The sequence below is a fragment of the Engraulis encrasicolus genome, chromosome 12 (assembly GCF_034702125.1).
Source record: "Engraulis encrasicolus isolate BLACKSEA-1 chromosome 12, IST_EnEncr_1.0, whole genome shotgun sequence".
NCBI lineage: Eukaryota > Metazoa > Chordata > Actinopteri > Clupeiformes > Engraulidae > Engraulis > Engraulis encrasicolus.
The window spans coordinates 14442313-14459126 of NC_085868.1; the positions used below are offsets into that span (position 1 = coordinate 14442313).

Sequence of the window (16814 nt, forward strand, 5' to 3'; positions counted from 1 at the left end):
GCCACTGGATCCCACATGGTTGTTAACACTATACATGATAAATGTAAATGGTTCTGGAGTGGAGGAACAGCAGGGTATGGATTGGTGGTTTGAAGTGGCGAACAGTTTAACACGACATGATAATTTTTCATTTTGTTTGCATTTATACAGTATAGACTCATTGTGCCCATATATGGATCCGTCATTAAAAAAAAAAAAAATGATTAAGTTGTGTTCCTCCCCAAAAAGGTTGGTGAATTCGGCAGACCCTGTTTTTAAGTTTTTTCATCATCCAACATACACCATTAGAGCTGCGGAACATTTTTTTTCCCCTCTCAAGGTTGGAGACTTGGGTGTACACAGCTACTTCATGTTGCTATGACAACGTTGAACGCACACTGCCACTCTTAGTTAGGGAGTTATGCTGCTCTGCCATGTGCCTCCACTGTTGTACAAAACTAAAAATAGTGGGAAAAGTAATAAGGACTCGTGCCTCAATACAAATCACATGGGCGTGATGATAGGTAGACTTGAGAGTTTTTGCGCCTCTGCATTGCTACCATTTTCATTCTGAGGAAATTAATATGTACAATGCCTTGCACCTGGCTACAGGTACCTTATTTGATTACTTGACCAAATCCCCACACCAGCCCCACACCACCTCGGAATAAGAGCCTGGCCCCCTCACTCCCTCCCTTCTCCCCCCCTACTCCTCCACCCCCCAACCACGCAACACACCTGTTTCCATCTCCTAATGAAGACAACAGGGCTTTGGGGACTGGGACCAAGGAAAAACACCCAATGGAACCAAGATGAAGAAAAAAAGAGAGAAAAGAAACAGGAAAGAATGCTGATGCAACACTTGGAAACACACCCAAGAGGTCATACAAGTGGAGATGTAGGCCTATATGCAGTAGTGGGAATTTCCCCTCTAACTGTATGAGTGACACTTGAGTGTACTTAACAGATATTATGAACAAAAACATTTCCACATGAATTCAATAAAGAAGATAGTATTTATTCATTTAGTCATTCGACAGGGAAACATGGAAAACCTCTGTTTTCCACCTAGCAGCAGCTGCTGACGCTGCTTGTTTCAAGGGTTGACAGAATATAAGTGGCATTGTTCAGCAGCACTTGTGTTACCTTCGCAACAGGTCAAGAGAAAGAAGAAACTTGCTGCTGCCTGCATTACTTGCGGCAGGTGCAGCTGACGTTTAGTATGGCACTGCGGACACATAATGGAACAGTCTTGACGAAAGGTTAGGCCGAAGACTTACAAAATGTATATTAACTATTAATTGATGCAGCGCTCTATTGAACAGCTTCACTCTGTGATCACTTTTCGACTGGGGATATTTTAATGCAAAAACATCGCCATGTCATTTCATTAGAACGCCTTGGCTAACGCTAGCTCACTCAGTCAATGGGATGGCCGAACTTGTAAATTCTGCACTCGTATCAAACCATCTCCGTTTAATATCAGGCATACGTCCATTAGCTTACTTCTGCGCCAGTGGTCTGTCTAAACAATGCATCCACATTTAGTCAGGTGGCTAGCTCACTTTTCAAGGCAGTTATGATGCTAATTAGCACAAGCATGAACTAATTTGTTACATTAGACATTGACGTACAATACACATATGACCCGCATATACATTTTATTGAAGAGTAGGCATTACATAAGATGAGCTTGTTCTCCAGATCGATAGTAATGCTTAACGTGATCTTGCCTTAGGTGCGCTAAAGTCACCAGTAGCAAACATGCTAGCCGAGTACCTTTCGTAGACTGCACGACCACAAACAACACAAAAGAAGCAACCAATTTGGTCAACTAGCTACAGCTAACCCGACTGAACCGCAACCAATGTGTAATACTAGCTTGTAATTGGCAGTGCATAGGGGTAGCTAGCTTGCTAGCTAGCAAGCAAGTGCTCCCCCTAAAAATCACCAACTTGCTATGTGGCACCTTGCAACTACAGTTATTTGAGGATAACCGGTGGTATCTGTAAGACACTCTAAAACAGTCAACCTCTTAAAGTTGGCCGTATTGAATACTGGCGGACCATGCTCGCAAAATCACACTTTGCAGATAACATGAATTCCATTTTGTTCCCAGATGTCTCTACGACTGGCTGCCTTCCTAAGCTAACCACCATAGCCAGATTGCTAGTAAACGGTTAGCTTCCAAGCTAACATCCACATTATCGACGCGTCTGATCAGAAACGCACATCATTAGACAAAAAACAAGCCGTCTCAAACCATACAAGATGTCTGCAGAATGGTGGTATATCTGAGCGATTGTACTCTATGAGCTAGTCAGTCATTCACTGAATGATAGCTTGGCTAGTTATTTCACAAAGCTAGCATCAGGTAATGTTAATATACCGTTACCTGACTATGAGATGATACAATAAAAACAAAGATACGGGCAATCTCACAAGGGCCGGAAATTATGAGTGGTCTTATACACGTGTGTCATTTTGCTACTTCGTTGAGAATATCAACAAATCTCAGGAATCCACCAAAAACTGTGGATTAAACGGCCACTGCATCGCTGCTGGTTGACATGCACAGCTGGCTAGCTCTGCCAAGCAGCAATGAATGAAATTGATGTTGCTTGCTTTTTTAGCTAGCAAGCTAGCTCGGAGCCTCCAAATAAAGCAACCCACTAAAGAGCACAATTTCTGATATTAATTTCCACAAGACGACATGAAAAGGGAAGCGTCCATCATCAAATCCCAGCATTGCGCAAATAGAAGTAGATCTGTAATATTCACCTGTACCGTGGACTAACGTGTTGATGAGGATGAGGATGGTGGAGGTGGTAATGATGGAGAGAGAGGTTGTTGTTGTTGATGGGTTACAGTCGCCAGGACTACGGTGACTATGGCGCTGAATCACAGGGCAACAGTTGCTATAAAACTCCCATCAGCACAACCTACCCTGGTCGTCAGGAAAAAGGCGGAGTGATTTGGGTGGACAACAGACATAGGCAAGATAATAATTTTGGGGTGGGGATAAGGATGTAAATTAGGCTACAGGGTTCAGCTGCGCTAAAATGAACTGTCAGTAATACACGTATTCATACACCACCATTCAGAATGAATAGGCGTTATTTATGTAGGCTATTGAAAGCGTTCTAGGTTAATATGCATTATTATCAAAGATCGGCTTTTGCTCCGTAGCCTATGCAGCGCATCAGCGGTGGGGCTCGGTAGGCTGGGTAGCCTGTCTTTCCCTCATAATTCTGAGAACTAACCGTCATAAGAGTTTATTTTGAATGGATTAAATTAAAGATAAGAAAACTAAGCGATGGCAATAGCCCATTTGACCATGCAATAACTGTGAAAAATAACCGTAGTGATGGAAATGTGCGAATTTCTCTGTAAAAGCCGGGCGGGACTTCCTCTTGAGCGTCGCTCAATCAGCAAGGTCGGTAGAGCTGCAGACGCGCAGAGAAAGGGAAGCGATCCCTTTCCCTTTCTTCCCCGCTGGATCAGTGGTGCTTTCCCTTTTCCATAGATGATGTGAGAGGAATTCTGACTGGTTCATACCGCCAGAAAAAAAACAATATCCCAACCAATTCTGCCACTAGCCTACACAAATTGAAATAAGTAGGCTAACAAACCACTTAAAATGTAGGGCCTAAGCAGCAGAGTGGATTTAAGTAGGCCTAGGCTAGTTTAAGCTATTTTTAATAACTAATCATGGCTTTTATTTTTTATTATTTCAAGAAAATGCCTGGAAAGCAAGTGGCCGATGCAAGGCAATTGAGAAACCAGCAGATAAAGCCGCTAACCCAGAGAGACTGGATAGTTAGGCCATAGGCCTACTCTTAAAAGCTCTGGACAGTGTGTGTGTGTGTGTGTGTGCGTGCGTGTGTGTGTCCTGACTGGCACAGGACAGTAAACAAAATTTAGGATAGAAATGGTAATGGGCAATGGGTCATTTCACGTGAAATCAGACACTTTGGGACCCGACCGACACAGATTTCAATCATACTTGCTGGGCCTGTTTAGTAGCAAGGTAGCACCCCAGAACTGCATTTGTGTGAATCTGACACATATATTAAGGGAGAAACAGACTAGCAAAGGTTTACATATGAGGGTAGGACACTATACATAATTCAGCCTTGATTATATCAGTCAGTGAACGTCACAAAAATATGTCTGAGGTGTTGTTTGAAAGCTCTTTTCTGGCTCTACAAATTACACACACAGCATGGAATACAACAACCTTCAGAATATTCATTATGATACATTGAAAAATTAAAAATTGAATATCAAAAAAACTTATATTTTAAAATAGCCGGTTTCTTGTCTAAACATAGCCTGTAAGGTCATAAACAACACCTGAAAATGGGGTGTTTGGTTCTTTATTCATTTCAGAGATAATGGGACATAAATGTTGAAATGATTTGTAATGAAGTAGTAATAGAGTTGTGTCGGGGACAGGACTGGACTGGCCATTTGGCATAACAGGCATTTTCCCGGTGGGCCCTGCACCCTCGTCGGTCCCTATTCCAGGTACTCAAAAACTACACAGCTTCTGCCCATTGTCAATGGACACAGTGGAAGCTAGACCATTTTCAGCATTCAGAGATGGCAGGGTTGAAAGAATAAGCTCAGTAAAGGACTTTTCTAAATGTTCAAGCATCAAAGGGTATGTTGTAGCTGTATATGATGGCAATTAGTGGCTAGCATGTGTTGAGGAATGTATGCCGAGCACTGGAGAGGTGAAACTGAACTTCCTGCATCCTCATGGACAATCTCCACCCTTCACATATTCCGATAGACATGCTGTCATGTGATATTACTATGGTATTACCATATTATTACTAGGTGATTTTTATGATGTCATATTTTGAGTCCCATTATCTCTGAAATGAATAAAGAACCATACACCAGCAGTTCACCTGTTGTTCATGACATTGCTGGCTATGTTTAGACAAGGAACTGGCGATTTTGAAATATACGTTTTTTTTTATATTCAATTTTTAATTTTTCAATTTATGAGAATTCATATTCTGAGGGTTGTTGTGTTCCATGCTGTTTGTGTAAATTTTAGAGCCAGAAAATACCTTGCTACTAAACAGGCACAGCAAGTATGATTGAAATCCGTGTCGGTCGGGTCCCAAAGTGTCTGATTTCACGTGAAATAACCCCAATGCAGAATTAGAAATAGCCAGTGACAGACAGCTAGAATAAATGCTTTGGTTTTGCCAAACAAGAAAATGTCTCTAGAGACACCTGACATTAGTATACACCGTTTCTCCTATTTCCATCTCACAGGGATCCTTTAGTAACATCAAAATAACTTGCGCGATTATGGCTTTCTATAGCCTAGTACAACAGTGATCAAAAAGAGCGTGGAAATTCAAAAGCTTATTTGAGTGAGATTATTAAGGAAAATGTTTAAGTGCGGCACTGTGAAATAGGTCTCACTGAATCTCAGCCCTGTGAATAAAAATGCTATACAGTATAATGTGCAATTTATACTTCATAATTTCCATTGTTTATATGGTGTGTTATCAGTGTAGTCAAACAATGAATAATGATTCCATTGAATCAACGCAAAAGGAAGCAGTGCCACACAGTCACATCTGTTATAAGGCCTCCACATATAAAATCATAATAATACTATTATAACAAAATTATAATGAAAATGACTTAAGGCAATCGTGGTGAATGTTCAGTGATAGTGCACTGTCTCACAGACCCTTTTCACGTGGCATAGACATAATATACAGACGTCACAATTTTCAGCCGCAACTTGGTCCTCGTGTATCGTGCTTCGCTTCAAAACTTGTCTGATGTCACAGTGAAAAGGCCTTATTGCTGATCAGGCTGGAGATGGAAGTATGGCTGTGGGGGGGTGGAAGGTCATCCATCCTTCTCTCTAGATGCAGGACAGCTGGCTGGGACAGCGCTCCATTCCACCTATGTGCAGGTAGCTGCCATCTGATCCAGGCTGCAACTCGGGATGGAGAAGGAAGTCATGTGACTCCCCTTGGATGTCGTACACTGCGAACACACAACGAGGCACACAGTGGATTTTTTTTTTCAGAGCATGCAGATGTTCAAATATTGCTTTTATATTTATTAATATTACAAAACTTTTGCATTCCACACAGCTTTACGCTGCACATAGATTTACTTTTATATTTAAAACAGTTGTATTTAGCACTTGACTTGTTCTTAGATTGATTTTTGTTCTTTTTTTCCATAGTGTCTTCTTACCTATTAGATTACTTTGATGCATGCGGCTGTTTGTAATTGTGCTATACAAATAAATTGACACTGACTTTTGCGTGTATAGATTTTGAAGTTACTGGCATTGTGCCCATGGCTCCAAAGTGGTGGTTATGCCATACAATGGCTGTATTTCAAAGTCAAGGATCCTGGCCTTGCTAGGACGTGAAACGCCCAGTGATTGGATACTCTGTGGTGAACTGCAGAGTATCCAATCACTGTGCGTTTCACGTCCTAGCCAGGCCAGGATCCTTGACTTTGAGAAACAGCCAGTAAGTTGTGTCACTGAACTTTGACCCAGGAACAATAGGCGACACATTTGTTATGATCTTGAAGCTTGTGTTGTAAAACAGCTGTGGTGTTAGCAACCAGCTTCAGGTAGAGGAAAGTGTCCCTGTAATGCATTGATAATAAAATCTATAATGATCCCATTAGGGCAGTCATGGGTAAGCGGTTATGGTGTCATACTTGTAGCCCAAAGGTTCCCGATTTGACTCCCGACCCGCCAGGTGCAAGCAAGCCAGATGAGCCCTATCTCTGACATTTTGAGCCCTATCTCTGACATTTTGTGAAGTATTCACGAAAAAAATAACTTTCATTTTCGTGGTGCATTCACATTATTGCCCGTTTTTCGTGGTTGGGCAACGAAACGCTGCCTATTCATTTGAATTGCCCCACTGCTGCTATGGTTATCGAAGCGTCTGCAGGGGCGGGGAGGGGGTTATGGTTAACGCTAACCTTAACCCTACTTAACCCTAAACCTAACTCTAACCTTAACCTTAACCCAGGGGTGTCAAACTCATTTTGGTCCGGGGGCCGCATACAACCCATGTGGACCTCAAGCGGGCCGCATTAGTAACATCATCGCAAAAAAAAAAACGTAAAGCAGAGGATTAGTGTTCAGTGTTATCACGCTTTAAAAGTGTGTTGAATATGTAGAAAGCAATGCAATACTGATAATCCTATGCAAAATTTCCTTGACTTCATTCATTCATTGCTAACCGTCAATGAATTAAATAAGGGACAGTTATTTTTGGCAGGGGGTCTGGGGGTTTTCCCCCAGAATTTTTTTTATTTCTTAGATGTAGGCCTAATTTCCTGCATTTTCACGCATTCTAACATCCCGTTTCCAGTTTCAGCTTAATAGGAACCAATACAAATCCAATTATATTTATTATTTAATTACAACCAATACCAATACAATACGAATAAGAAATATTAACATTTTATCTCTATATATGAGGTCTATAATATATGAGCTTTATCAAATGCCTGTTACAGTACAAATTAAGTGTGATGTGCACTTTACTACATACATAGAGGGACCATTGGGTTAATGTCATGCAGGTCTCGATGTTGTAGGTAAGTGCGCATTTCGGTTATTTCATTAAAAAAAAAAGTTTAAAAAAAATAAATAAATGTTTCTCCGGGCCGGATGGAACCCTCTGGCGGGCCGGATGCGGCCCGCGGGCCGTATGTTTGACACCCCTGCCTTAACCCTAACCTTAAACCTAAACCTAACCCTAACCGTAACCCTAAATTGCTTGTTTGAAATGTTTGATTACCATGTGACGGTACCGAAAGGGCGTCAAACTAGTGGGTCGCTAGGCAGCAGTCGGGCAATTCAAATGAATAGGCAGCGTTTCGTTGCCCAACCATGAAAAACGGGCAATAGCGTGAATGTACAACGAAAATTAAAGTTATTTTTTTCGTGAATACTTCACGAAATGAAAGAGATAGGGTTGGCCTGGTTGGTGGTGGTTATTAACCAGTGCTCTCCCCCATCCTCCTCCATGACTGAGTGGTACCGTCCTGCCGCACTGCTCTCTTGGGGGCTGCCCCCTTGCACGGGTGAGGCATAAAATGCAATTTCATTGTGAGCAGTGCGCAGTGAACACTTGTGTGCTGTGGAGTGCTGTGTCACAATGACAATGGGAATTGGAGTTTCCAAGGTGGACTTTTGGCTTTTAGCTTATCCAGCTGCCTGATCCTTTGTGTAATCAAATTGTTGTGAAAATGTCTGCCTCAAATACAGTATTTGGTAAGGTTTTTACTTCATGAAGTAGTCATTGAAACCTCTGAAAAACAGCAGCACAATTCATATTCGTTTTTCCTCCGACAAAGTCAACAGAAATGATTATGTACCTAGCCTCTGACTCATTGTAGATTTCAAAATGAGTTTCTAGTTTCTACTCTGCTTTCCCTTACAGACAGACATGTGACAGACTGCAAGAAATTATAATGTTTGTTCTGTTCATTCCCATAGCCTTACATGCTCTCTTTCTCTCTTTGCATTTATGTACATCTGTCACGATTTCACTTTCCTCTTCTAGCCAATGGATGATGGCCTTTTACATGTCTAAACAAACACCAGGTCAATGCCGGGTCGGCTGTTAAGAGATACATTCTCTTTGCATTTTCAGAAAATGTTCTCTGATGGATGTAAACAAGGCATGAGAAAAGCAGTGTTCTTGCAAAAAGATGTGTTTTTTTCTATTTGCACCAAAACAACATACTGTATAATCTTCTATCCAAACTCATTAGAGGCCAGACGGGTAAAATTAGATTCCAATTTGCAGACATATGAAGGACGTCTATCTATATCATATGCCCAAATTAGATCTGACATCCAATAAGCAATGAAGTTCATGGTGGGTGAGTGTTTATGTTAAAAAAACGGACACATTTGCTCGGCCTTGGCTGTGGCTCAAACGGCTAAGGCCCTGTACTCTTGCGCTGTGGGGGACTGGGTTCGATTCCAGCCGGGGGTTGTTTCCCAATCCTCCCCCATGATTCTCTCCCATTCATTTCCTGTCCCTTAACCCCTTAATGCATGCCGTGCCTCCTGTGGCATTCTGTAATAGATATTGAAAGCTAACTACTATAGTACTACACTACTATGACATAACAGAGGGCCTAGAGTAATACATTACGACTTGGTCATTGCCATTCTGGTAACAGCTAATTTACAAAGCCGTGTCTTAAGGGGTTAACTTACTGTCCTGTCAAAAATAAAGGCACACAAGCCCAAAACCAAATCTTAATAAAAAAGAGCAGACTTTTTCTCACCCGTGATCCCTGACAGCGCCCTGTGCACCAAGTCCAGATCGGACAGGGGGTCGGTGGGGGCGGACTGCAGGGCTCCCTCGAAGGCTGGAGCCTGCACGGTGGGGCAGGCCAGGGTCGGCCCTGCGGTCTGGGGTGAGTCATCGTATGGCGGAGGGCATGCCATACGGACGTGCTCAGAGAAGCCTGCGTATCGAGATTTGAGAGAGAAGAATTGATTCAGAAATTATGTTTGATTTGAGTTGTAGTAGCCATTGCATGCACTCACTTTTTACTGAAAAAAACTTGAGTACATCAAAACAAAGTTGATATGAAATTGCCGAAACAGTGTGAAGTAGTTTAACTGATTAGGACATGGTTATAATATTAATAATCATGTTAGTGACAGTAAGGTTATAGCAGAGGGTCTGTACGAAATCATGTCATGTGCAGGAGGCCTCCCCACCCCAATTCTGGACGCACAATTGTAGGGTGATGAACAAGTGGCAACCAATGTACTACAATGGCTGGCAGCTATGGGTAAGTGAATGAACGTCTTAGGACATGAATGGCTGTCTTTGGTCATACCAGGAGAAGAATCCATTCACAAATTTGTCCCACGCACCACACAGATTTGGGTTTTAAAAATGGGAACATGTCACACAATGATGCTGCCCATTTTTTTGTTTGTCTCTGAGCTCTGACGCATGCCCTAAAGTACACTCTTGTGTCCTCGAACTACACCACAGATGTGCATATAAACATCTTTGAAGCTAGCAAGCATACCCGATGTTGCTAAACAGCATTCGTCATTGAGGGGCATGCTGTGTTAATATCTTGCCGGCGCCGCATGGATTTATTCAGGCTTCTGGGAAAACGAGTGCCACCCCGGTGCTCATATTCTCTGACTGTACCAAACACCTGCTGCTTTCCCGAGGCCGGGCGCGAGCATGATTCATTCATGACACAGTCAGGAGCCCCCTTTCCCCTCACATGTCCTACCTCAGGAGTATGGATCGTGACTAAGACCCCGGCCCACAGCCACACGACTTCAAGTCTTTCAATTCATGAATCGCAGTCTTTATTACAGTTTTTTCAATTGCTAACAAGCGCTTACCCATTCTTTGGATACTTTTTCTAAACTCTTAACACAGACTACCACCTACCAAGCACAATTGGCCAAACAGTTCATTTTCTTCTCAAAAGCACACACTGTTAAATATACACAAAGAAATGCATTCATTGACTGCAAATTGTGTGAAAAAGGCACATGTAATGTGTCAACTGTATGGCAATGGAAAGCCCTTGGTGTGCTAACTGTATTAAGAGTTTTGCAAATGTCGCTGAGGATTGGACAAAAGCTTGTTAGCAATTGAAAAAAACTGTAAATGAGTCGTTTATGCGGAGCAAGTGGACTGCACTGTAACTGACGAGAAGCAGTAAAAAATGAAGTGTAAATTCTTTTTTTTCTCTGTGTGCCAGTTTCAAAGAAAAGTTACTTTTCTGAAGAGCGTATACAGTAGTCATAAACCAGAGTCACCTTGTAGGCGGGTGTCAGGAGGTGCGAAGTGAGGCCGAGTTCGAGGGGTCCTCTGCAGGGCAACAGAGATGCTGGGGGGAGGAGCGTGGGGGGTGGGTAAAAGGTGCGAGGCTGTCAACGGATGCGGTGGGGCAGCGGCGAATCTGTGAGGATGAGGAGAGAACCCAGACAGAACACACTGATCAGTTTCTATTGATCTATTCTACATCAGAAAGTTCCATTGGCTTTTATACTGTATTTTATACTGCATTAACTTTGGCAGAATCAATGTCTCAATATTCAACATGAAGACATGTCATATATATATATATAAATAAAATGTACAGTATAATGCAATGCTGTAATAATAAATATAAATATTCTGCAAAATAGACACAACATGTAATACATAATATAGGCAATAAAACACATAAAGTAAAATGTCATTGATACAATAATGTGATACATGTTAAAGCCACATGCATTTACTTGCGGAAGTTAAATCAAATATTTAAATACAAATGAACGTACGTATAAATGGTTCAAACACTTATTAAAGACCACAGTAGTATAGGTCAGGTTGATCTGTCAGCATATGGCATTAAACAAAATAACACATTGTATCAGCATTATATAACCAGACCACATTTTTCCACACTGAAACCTTTTCAGTCTGGCATCCTGATACTGTAGGCTAAATAAATATCTCCTGAAATTCACAAGTTGAGTAAAAATGTTCTTCTAAAAATCTTCTTTGTCTTAGAAGAAAAAATAGGCTATATGAGGAGTGGTAGTGTACCATGTGTGTTAATTGATCAATACATATCAATACTTGGCCTCCCAACTCCCACCAGTAACTGGCTTCTGGACTTCCTTATAGAGGGACCACAGGTGGTGAGAATGTGTGCTCGCAATAAATGCAGGATCTCCACAAGGCTGCTGCCTCAGTCTGAAGCTCGTCACATTACACATGACTGTCTCTCAAGCCATAACAACACCATCATCATGAAGTATGCTGATGACACAGCCATCCTGGGACTCATCAAAGAGGGGGACGAGTCAGGGTACAGGTCTGTTGTAAAGGACATCATTGACTATGGGGATACAAACAACCTCATCCTCAATACAGACAAGATGAGGGAAAGAGGGATGATTATGACTGATGACTAATGATGACAACGCTAAGCTGCTGTGACTTTTTAACCTTTTAAACTATTTATTATTTTCTAGCCTCCCTCCTTTTCTGAAGCTGCTAATGCACTTTTTTTTTTACCAATGCACTTTTTACTAATGTACTTGTTTTTAACAGAAATATCTCCTTTTTCTATGACATCTTTATTTTTATCTATTTTATATACTTTTTAATCCTCCTGGTCCCATGTCTGTATGTGTGCCGTTTGCTTTTTTCACATCTATGTTACTGCTGGAACAAATGAATTTCCCTATTGTGGGATAATAAAGGGCATACTTATCTTATCTTATCGTATCTTATATAATAGTGGATTTTAGAAAACATCCTCCTCCCCTACAGCCTCTGCACATTAAAGGGACAGAGGTGGTGAGGGCCGAAAGTCATAAATTCCTAAGCATGCAAATAACATCGAACCTGAGCTGGAGTGTGAACACCACATCCATAGTGAAAAACGTCCAGCAAAGGCTATACTTTGTAACGATGCTTAGGAAGGCTGGACTGAACCACCGCCCTCTCACCCAGGCCTACAGAGGACTAGTAGAGAGCATCCTCACCATCAGGCATAACCGTCTGGTACAGCAACACCACACAGGCTGAAAGGAAGTCTCTGCAAAGAATAATCAAGACTGCGGAGAGGATTATAGCCACAACTCTTCCCTCTATGAACTAAATGTATGTGCAGCGTAGCTAGAAGAGAGCAGAGAGAATAATTAAAGACCCTCTCCATCCAGCTAACTCTCTGCTCAGACACAAGCACTGCACTTACAACATGAGACACAGTAGAACGGACAGTATCCATACTAAAAAAGCAAAGTTTTTAAATAGCTTCTTCCCCGCTACAGTCAGACTGATGGCAGAAGAGAACATTAGACTTACCTGCATTTTTTTCTTTTTTTTCTCTTCGGTTTTTTTTATTCCTTGATTTTTCTACTTTTTTAAATGTATTTTGTCTTTTTAGTTTCTATTTATTCCCATGTATTGACTGAGAGGGCCTGCACAAAAGTTTATATGTGCCTGGACTACTACGCCATGCACTAATGGCAAATAAAGAACTTTCAACTATGAACTTTGTAAGGGGTAAATGAAATTTTAAAATGTACAGCTTCAGCTGAAGTTAACAGCTTAAAATGTTATTATCTTTGCTGTTGTTTAGAATTGAAAAGAATGTGATTAAAAAGGGGATTTTGCAGGATTTCACAACTGATTTCACATCTACAGAAGTAATCACAGATCACAGCAAACAAGAAAAAACCCACACACAAGATCTTTTTTTCTTATGATTCACTTATTTGAATTCCTAAGTCACCACTTTTGGTGTCTATAGCATCGGCTAATGCAGTCTGCTTGAGCCCAATGAGCCAGTGCATGAGCTTGTTTTCTGCAGCCAATTGTGTGTGTGTGTGTGTCCTCAGGAGCCTGCAGTGAATGCTTTGCCTACTGCTGGTACCCAAACAATTACCACCAGCAAGTGGTGGAGCATCTGGCTTTGACAGTCTCGAAATGCCCGGCTCAGCCTGGCTCCCCCCCCCCCCTCCATTCTCTGCTTTGAAGAGTGCCCATGAGCGAATGTGTTTATATGGGTAGACTCAGAAACGGTGTTGCAGAGTTGCATCCAAAAAATCTGTACAAAAAACACACACAAAAACACACTGCTTTTTCCTTCCCACCTCTCTCTCTCTCTCTCTCTCTCTCTCTCTCTCTCTCTCTCTCTCTGTTTTTGTCACAGCTGATGCTTAAAAAGGCTCACAAAAGCCTATTGCGCTTCTTTAAAACGGGCGGGGGGAGAAAAAAATGGTGCTTTATTTAAAATCAGATTATTCCAATGATGAGCTTTACTGCCATAAAGCCATGACAACCAATGTTTTTAGCCACTTAATTGTCGCAGATCACAGCGAAAAGGGGGAGCGGAGTGTAGGACTTTTTGAAATCAGTCATAGCAACACATTGTGTACTGCCGGGAACTCTGAGGGAATTTAAAGTGGGTGTGTGTACACAGATGTAATTGTGCGCGCAAGTTCTAAGTGTCCTTCACGATGTGTCAGATACCAAAAAAAGCATAATGTCTGTTGAACACCTGCAACTTAACCAGCTGCTCACTAGATCACTTTACTAGGACCTTTATTGAACATTGTTTAAGTCTCACACTTCCCACCAGAAGAAGTACTGTAAGGACATTTTTCTTTCACGTTATGCACGCACTACACGCAAGTCCATACTTTTCTTGAAAGTGTACATTTTCTTTTTTAACCCACTGTGTTCTAGAGCGACATATACACTGCATTCAGGTTCTTGAGGTTTGAGCTATTTTATTAAAAATATGGGTAAGTAAGAGCTGAATGAACACATTATAGTGCAAAATGGGGGTTTTAGCTTTTAGCTTTTTAACTTATTTCATGTTTTTATGTGCTTCGGAGGCTGAGATATTTAGGTGTTAATAGGGAGAGGGCAACTTTTCCCAAAAAGGGCTTAGACTAAAATGGATTAATATATATTCTTTAGGCCTTTTGTAGACGTTAGGCCACGGCAGTAACTGAAGTGTACATTTTCTAAACAACATACTGTATAAACGTAGACAAGTCCCTTTGCAATTAATGACTGTCATAAGGAAGGATCGCGTGGCTGGCACGTTATCTAAAGCGACTTGCAAAAGTGGACATAAACAAGCTATAAATATATAGACTAACACAGAGTAAGAAAAGATAGCACTGTGGAAAAAGAGGTGTCTTCACACGCTTCTGAAATCTCAAGAGATTCAAGAGGTATGACCCCTCTCTGTAAGCCGCTCTCTCCACCATCGAGGGAGAACAACGGAAAACAAATCATTTCTGCTTTTCATGGACTACGGGTCCTCAATTATAAGTTAAATGAATTCATTTAAATGTTTTCCTATCTTTCTAGGGGGATCCATTTCACATTCTTTTGCACAGCAATGTGTTATTGTGATGTCATATCTTATTTCAATACCCTGTTAAATCATTGTTTTGAATAAAAAGGATCAGCTAAATGTAATGTAATGTACGGTAATGTAATGTAATGCAAAGCAATAGTATGAAATTCATTCGTTCATAGGGGGCACCGGTCAGTGGGCCATTTCACTGTACCATTACACTGGGCGAACTGGGTTCGATTCCAACCTGAGGACTTTTCCAGATCCTTCCCCGTCTCTCTCTCTAATTTTTGTCTCTCTTTCTTACCGTCCCATCAGAATAATAAAGATGTTGAAGCCAAAACGAAAAAAAAATCTTAAAAAAAAAAAACATTCAATCCTCTATTCCTAAAACAGAACAGCGCTGGTTGGTAAAGCACAGTACCTGCAGGTATCCGCCAGGGGGGACAGGGCAGAGCCGGGCAGTGGAGGGCTACTCTGGGCTGGGTGAGGCTGCTGAGCAGATGCCTTGTTGCCGGACTGGTTCGATGAGAACACACCTATGGCACAATCAGAAACACATACGTTAGCCATAAAGGAAGAGGTGCGTAGCTGTAAGAGGTTTTTTTTTCAGCACCACACCCATTTGAGCTGCATTGTCATAAATAATAAAGTCCTTTTCCTTTCATTTGTCACATGACGCCAGACCCAGCATAAAGTACTTGCGGTGTATTTTAGAAAATTTAAACTTTACATCCAGTTTCAGACTAATGTAGGCTACACAAAATGTGGTTCGATGAGAACACACCACGTATCGCACAACCACACAAAAAATGTTAGGGATATATTAACTATAAAAGCAGAGGTATGTACGTAGGAGTTGTCTAACACCACACCCTCTTGGGATTCTTTGTTATTATTCTACTATAAAGTCCTTTCCATTTCAGTTGTCACATCACGACACGCTCATCATAAATAGCCTACAGCAGGTGCACAGTCTAATAGAAAGCATAAACTTAACATAAACATCCATTTTCAGACAGTAATTGATGTACACTACACACAATATGGTCAACAATATGGTTGCACTGTAGTTGACTTTTCAAGTCAAGTCAAGTCAAGTGTTTGCTGTCAAAAATCTATGTAACAGGGTTAGCAGATAAGTTTGAAATTGCTTTTGACCAGTCTACAATGTGCAGTTAAACTAACATAAGACATTGACAAAAATCACCTACACACACACTGTACATAAATTTACATACTTTCTCTGACACATTCACTTGCAACACAAACACAACTACACACACACACACACACACACACACACACACACACACACACACACACACACACACACACACACACACACACACACACACACACACACACACACACACACACACACACACACACACACACACACACACACACACACACACATGGAATTTGTTTTTGTTTTCATGAAACAATAGTTGTTTACCCAAGTACAAGTCATCTGGCGGCTCAGGTGATTGGCCCAATCTGCTGTCAATCATGTCCATGGGAGAGAGGCAGGTTTGTAGAGGCTGGATAGTCAAGCACCCCGACAACGAATCCTGACCCAAGTCTGTGCTCTGTCTTAACTGTGCAAAAAATGAAGAGGAAGTGAATAGAATTATTTGTTATCTTTCAAACTAACAAACCTGCCCTGCAGTTACATGAAGTTACATGAAGGTACATCAAGAAATATGTTCAAGAACATGCGACAGAATATGGAAAAAAATACAATATGTTAGAAAACAGACATGAACAAAAAAATGAATGCATGTATAGGCGCATGCATCTTTCTGGTTGTAATTTTTCAGAAAGTAAAGTTATTGATTTGTCTTTTTTAAAACAAAAAACTATCCTAGACCACTCTCCAAGCAGTGCTGATTACTGTCTATTTGATGGACTTTTCCGATTTCAATAATAAGTGA

General features: G+C 41.2%; 2 protein-coding genes across 7 annotated transcripts in view; both read right to left on the reverse strand.

The window, feature by feature from the left end:
• The window catches only part of rfx3 (regulatory factor X, 3 (influences HLA class II expression)), a 63436-nt gene extending 60533 nt beyond the window's left edge, over positions 1-2903 (reverse strand). For 5 of the 6 annotated variants that reach the window (XM_063211690.1, XM_063211688.1, XM_063211691.1 and 2 more), the window contains exon 1: positions 2761-2903. The gene's annotated coding sequence lies outside the window, so the exon portion shown is untranslated. The remainder of the gene's footprint in view (positions 1-2760) is intronic. The other variant, XM_063211687.1, reaches the window with a different exon arrangement.
• Positions 2904-5138: 2235 nt separating this feature from the next.
• The window catches only part of glis3 (GLIS family zinc finger 3), a 34393-nt gene continuing 22717 nt past the window's right edge, over positions 5139-16814 (reverse strand). Inside the window, exons 4-8 of the mRNA XM_063212785.1 lie at positions 16337-16478; positions 15302-15416; positions 10820-10962; positions 9304-9486; positions 5139-6006 (exon numbers count right to left, since the gene is read on the reverse strand). Of these exons, the coding sequence (XP_063068855.1) occupies positions 5882-6006; positions 9304-9486; positions 10820-10962; positions 15302-15416; positions 16337-16478 (708 nt within the window). The 3' untranslated portion in view covers positions 5139-5881. The remainder of the gene's footprint in view (positions 6007-9303; positions 9487-10819; positions 10963-15301; positions 15417-16336; positions 16479-16814) is intronic.